The sequence below is a fragment of the Ipomoea triloba genome, chromosome 10, assembly GCF_003576645.1.
Source record: "Ipomoea triloba cultivar NCNSP0323 chromosome 10, ASM357664v1".
NCBI lineage: Eukaryota > Viridiplantae > Streptophyta > Magnoliopsida > Solanales > Convolvulaceae > Ipomoea > Ipomoea triloba.
Window position 1 is genome coordinate 22316707 of NC_044925.1, and position 6307 is coordinate 22323013.

The 6307-nt window shown below is 39.8% G+C and overlaps 1 protein-coding gene across 1 annotated transcript; it reads right to left on the minus strand.

Moving 5' to 3' along the window:
- Positions 1-2663: 2663 nt before the first annotated feature.
- LOC116032989 (protein trichome birefringence-like 23) lies at positions 2664-5864 on the minus strand. Its single transcript, XM_031275743.1, has 3 exons — positions 5282-5864; positions 4441-4733; positions 2664-3782 (listed from the first exon to the last, which is right to left on the minus strand). The coding sequence occupies exons 1-3, from the start codon at positions 5523-5525 to the stop codon at positions 3009-3011; spliced, it is 1311 nt and encodes a 436-aa protein (XP_031131603.1). The 5' UTR covers positions 5526-5864; the 3' UTR covers positions 2664-3008.
- Between the last annotated feature and the right edge of the window lie 443 nt (positions 5865-6307).

A 6307-nucleotide genomic window follows, 5' to 3' on the forward strand; every position in this document is an offset into this window, starting at 1 on the left:
TGGGGTCCTGCTCCTTTGTTATCTACAAATGGTTATCGTTACTTTGTTATCTTTGTTGACTATTACTCCCGCTATACCTGGTTCTTTCCTATGAAACTAAAATCTGATCTTTACGCTGTGTTTGATAAGTTTCGTGCTCTAGTTGAACGCTTCTTCAATCGAAAGATTAAGTCTATTCAGTCTAACCTCGGTGCTGAATACAAGAAATTGCATCACTTGTTTGTTCAGCTAGGCATTCATCACCATCAGTCCTGTGCTTATACTCATGAACAGAATGGTCGGGTTGAACGAAAGCACAGGCATATAGTTGAAACTGGTTTGTCTCTCATGGCTCATGCCTCAGTTCCATCTAAATTTTGGGAGTATGCTTTTGAAACTGCTGTCTATTTGATCAATAAAATGCCCTCCCCTATATTGCGTAATTCCAGTCCTCATCTCTTACTTCACAAATCCCCACCCTCCTACTCTTTTCTTTGAGTCTTTGGTTGTCTGTGTTATTCTTACTTAAGGCCATATAATCGTCACAAAATGGATTATAGGTCATCCCCGTGTGTCTTTCTAGGCTACCCTGAGTCCTTTAGGGGGTACAGATGCATGGACTTGACGACTAATAAAACCTTTGTATGCAGGCATGTCCGATTTGATGAGGACAATTTTCCTTTTGCTGCTAAACCATCTCTGCAGGTTGTACCGGATGCTTGTGTGCAGCCCTGGGCTGAATCTGTTATGTTACCGGTTATGCCTACCCCGTCACCATCTCTTATACCGCCTCCGATTGCTGCTCGTCCTCGTGGTCGCCCACGTGGCAGGACCGTGAGGCCATCCAAGTAAATCTCAGGCTCCTCCTACTGCTCTCTCTGCCCAGGTTTGTCGTACTGAACCAACATGTTATACATAAGCAGTCAAACACCATGAGTGGCGTGCAGCTATGGATCAGGAATTAAATGCTCTTCTGCAGAATCAGACGTGGTGTCTTGTGCCTACCAAACCCGATATGAATGTCATTGGTTGTAAATGGGTCTTTCGTACGAAACGGAAGGCTGATGGTACAATTGAGAGACATAAGGCCAGGCTTGTGGCAAAAGGTTTCAATCAAGTTCCGGGACAGGATTTCTTTGATACCCTGTGGTTAAACCCACTACTGTCCGGTTATTACTCACTTTGGCTGTCTCCTCAGGTTGGGTTATTAAACAACTTGACATTCATAATGCTTTTCTGAATGGACACTTGTCTGAAACTGTGTATATGAAGCAACCACCAGGTTATGTTGATGTCCAGTTTCCTAATCATGTGTGTTTGTTAAAGCGCTCTCTGTATGGCTTAAAACAAGCCCCACGAGCCTGGTTTAATCGTTTACACACTTTTTTGGTCTCTGTTGGCTTTCAAGCTTCAAAGACAGATGTCTCGTTGTTTTACTACTCTCAGAACTCTACTTATGTTTATCTCTTGGTGTATGTGGATGATATTCTTGTAATGGGCAGTGATGAGAATCTAGTGACATCCTTAATCTCGAAGTTGTCCACTGCTTTTAAGATTAGGGATCTGGGTGAACCTGGTTTTTTCCTTGGCATTGAAACCATCAAGTGTAATGATGGCATCTTACTGTCTCAATCTCGCTATATGCGTGATCTTCTTAAAAGAGCTGGAATGGCTGAGTGCAAACCTTTGTCCACACCCATTCCTGTATCCAAGTCTGTTCCCTGCGCTGCTGATCTTTATGATGATCCCACACAATACAGAAATCTAGTTGGTGCTCTGCAATATTTGACAGTGACTCGTCCTGATCTATCTTTCGCTGTCAACCAACTCTGTCAACAAATGCATGCTCCTACCATCTCACATTGGGAACAACTCAAACGTGTCTTACGGTATGTAAAAGGTACTCTTTCATATGGTTTGCGAATACGGAACTCGTCCTCTAGAGATATTCATGCCTTTTCTGACTCTGATTGGGCTGGGTGTCCTCAAGATCGAAAGTCCACTAGTGGTTATGCTGTTTTCCTTGGTACGAATCTTGTGTCCTGGGTTTGCAAGAAACAACGAACAATTGCCAGATCATCTACAGAAGCCGAATACAAAGCTCTGGCTGATGTTTGTGCTGAAGTGGTATGGATTGTCTCCCTCCTTCGTGAACTCAATGTGCCAGGTATTTCTGTTCCCAAACTGTGGTGTGATAATCTTGGTGCAACCTACATGTGCTCGAATCCCATCTTTCATGCTCGCACAAAACATGTTGAAATTGATTATCACTTTGTTAGAGACCGGGTTACCTCAGGAGATATTCAAGTTAATTTCATCTCTACGAAAGATCAACTTGCAGACATATTCACCAAAGCTCTACCTGGCCCACGATTTCTTTCCTAAGGGACAAGCTACAGGTTACTGACATACCCCGTGCTTGAGGGGGAGTATTAGGACTCCACACACATTTGAGTTAGACTACAATTCTCTTTCCTAGTCTGTCTATGACTTTCTTGTATATATACCTGATTCGCTGTACAACTGTATTTAGTTTTGGAATTAATACAAACACAGTTCTCATCCTACCACCCAAGAACCAACTTCTACATATCATGTATCTTAATCTGTCTTTATTAATTATTACTCCCCTCAGTTAATTACGTTAGAATAATGTAACCCCAATTCTTGTAAGTTTTCTTGTCTTTGTTTAATTTATTGAGAACATTGTATTGAGAAAAAAAGAAAAATTATTGGTACATTTACTATGGGTGAGGCAACAAATACTAAGTGCCATCTTCAATTTAGTATTACTATTGTTATACATAAACCTACAGAGGGGTAGAAAGAGTTGCAGCAGCAGCAGACCATTACTATATATAATATGTGCTTCCAATCAATACTCTAATTAATTACTTGCATCACTGTAGAGACATAAAAACAGAACCATTTGGATCCATCTATCAATCAATACTTTCCCTGAAGCATTCATGGCAGACTGCAAGTGAATGAGGTTTTGAATGTGAGAACAGAATGACCAAACCACCCTCTCAACCGCACCTAAGCATTTCCATTAGCAAATCATTCCAAGAATCAATCGGCCCGGGCAAGCACCAGTGCAGGCAGTCGTTGATGCCTGTCCCGTTCTTGCCATCCGCGAATGGCTGATAGAATCTGTATGGACCCGGGTGGCCATCGGGCCTCAACAACGAGAGGGGAGTTATGTCGAACAGCTTAAGCTTCACTCCCGCCTCGGTTGCATTGGCTGAGACCTTCTCGAACTCCTGCAGCTCGACCTCGCGCAGAATTCTGTGAATCTCACTTAACTTGAAGTCGCCTTCTCGTGCTGGTTCTGTTCTGTTGCAGGTCCCCCCGCTAAACCATTCGCCATGCTCGAAATGTTCTGGGGTGGTGGTCCTAAAGAAAATCATACCTTTATGTTTCGATGAAATAATGTAGCTGAAGAAACTTCTGAGAACTTCTCTGTAGGCAAAGTCGAACCCGAGCTCTGTCAAGTTCCTTTTGGGACAAAGATGGCACCCTATTATCGTATCGTTCTTAAAATAGACAGCCGTTTTGACAAACCACTCGCCACTCGAGAATACTACATAGTCTAACCCATCAAAATACCGAGTCCAATTCTTATCAAGCCTATCAAGATGCAGCTCGATCTCAGAAGAAGATACTCCATTTATGTCCTCAAATATAGCTGCTTCTGCCAGGAAAGGGGACCAAAAGACCGAAATTGAGAAGTTGTATGAGGGGAAGAACCATCTTCTGGATTTGTAGTCCCCATCATGGTATACTTCAATTGCTTCTTCTACCTGAAAATCGCCCGTCTTAGTAAACACTCTAAAGCAAGATCAATGTTAAGAGACGGTTTACAATTATTATTTCACTTGATTAATATAATCAGGCCAAAGAGCACAAATATGCTTAGACTTAAGTGTTAATCACATGACCTTCAACTAGTTGCAATACACACTTGTGTGAATGCCCGAAGAGGTTAAACTCAATCAATGACAGATATAGATTGTAATGGAAAATGTTAATGCTATTGTTCTGCTTATCTTTAGAAGATATGGTAATCCCTTCCCAGAAATTTTCAGAAAATTAATGAAAATTTTGTCATTTATCACATGATGTTGACATAAATCCAAACATCTTGAAATTCCAATCACAGAAGAGAACATTATTGTACATCTCACCCACCTTTACCAAAAAGCAATTAGCTCGTAGAAATAGAGATTGCTTAGAAGGCATCAAATAAAAAGACAATCAAGTCAATGTATCACTGTCTAACACAAATCACAGAAGACACAAATCAATTGGATAACAAAAACCATAATCAGCTTAGATCAAGCTGAATTAGGTACCCTGGTAACATTAAGACAGCAGACACGGTTTTGGTTTGCAATGGTGGTTTGGGAAGAGGAATGGATTAAACAATTAAAATTTTAAAATAAAGACATAATATCTTACCCTAGAGAGCATGCAAAGAATTGATTGAACATGATTCCTAGATATTGAATCGCCAATCAACGCCCAATTCTTATCCCTCATTAGCTCAAGAAACTTCTTCGGATTAAATTGGCGCAGCTCACAATCACGAGGACTCCACCTCCAGTAAAGATAACCCTTATCTGGCCGACCATTCAACATACAGTTCTGATGGTTTTCAATGAACTTACATGAGTCATTTGTGTACGCAGGACCTCTCGGATTAGGAACCCAATCTCCAACAAAAAGATCACACTGCTCCACATTCTGTTCATCTAACCAAGAAAAAACAAATTGCAGTAATTGGCAACACAGATGATCATCAGCTTTAAATAAAAACAAAAAAACACTTCAAAATGGACAGCAAATGAAAGGATTCGAAAATTAACCAAACCAATGTGTAAAGAAAGCTAACAGATCATCATGGCAATCAAAGTGACTGTTACAACCTAGTTATTAGAGGAATAAGAACAAGAAACCACTCTAATTTCATAGCCCCCAGGACAAATGTTTGCCAGAAATAGCATTTTTTTTAGCCAATTACAACTCAGCATACAAAACAGGGAAAACCCAACAGCCAATATGGATCCTCAGATGTTTCCTTTCTGCATTTAACCAATTCTACTAAAGGAACCGGCCATATTACTTAAAATCCTGGAACTATTTATGCATTATTTACCATGCCATTCAAAAACACCTAAACTATTAAGCAATCATTGCAACAACTTTCCCAATTGGTTAATAACCCACTATTCCAGAATGTAAAAACCAGAAAAGTAAAATTGACAAAAAAGGAAACAAAACAAAACCATGATTGGAATACCTGTAGGGGCAACCTGATCAACAACAGTTGAGGGGGCAACACTAAGCTGAAGCGACGGAGCTAAAGCCACACCATCTTCAAGAAAAATGATCTCCGTTTCTGCACCGTCGGGAATATCAATGGATCTAGAGAAGAGAAGCCTGAAAGCTAGACCGGCAAGGAGAACAGAGATAGCCAACTTCACAATCAAGTGGTTCTGCTTGCTCAGAGATCTCCACCATGATGATTTCCAATCCCCCACCATTTTCTTTATCACCAACAACTCACTCGTACAACACACAAACTCGCAAATTATAAACAAATGAAATCTAATGCTCCGTAGAAATAATATAATAATAATACGAAGCGATTTTTACAGGAGAATAAAGCTATAAAAGAACCCAGTAATTAAAAAGGAAAAAGAATCGATTTTTGGAATAAAGGGCTGTGCAGAAACCATGTAAGAGCAATCTCGAGAAGAATCTGATGGCAGAAATCCAAAAATTTTGCTGGGATTTTTACTATTCAAGAATGGGTGAGTTTTTAAATCACAAAAAAAAAATGTAGGATTTGGAGCTGGTTTAGATTTTAGAAATTAGAATGGTGATTGAATGGACCGACAAAAAAGAGCATGCATGCTCTGTGGGGTATTTACCGCATCACGTTGCAGCAGTTGAAGGAATACGTGTACATATGTTGAAGGACTAATCATTTAAATGGATAATTTCACTTTCACCCCTCAACTTTTGCAATATTATTAGGACAACCACAACTAAGCTGGTCATGTTATTAATTGATAATCATAAGATTTCAAGTTGAACTCTTATTAAGAGTAATCTATTGCTCTTTTTTATTTGAGTCAGTCAACTATAAACAACTTAAAATGATTTATCTCCTTATAGTCGTTTGTCGATTAAGATTATAATCAGGAACGGATCCAAAAGGAGACAATAGGGTAGTTATGCCCCTCATCCCACCCTCATATCCTTTATATAATATAGGGACCCTGATATATGATATACATATAGTAAACATTTGAATATAAGT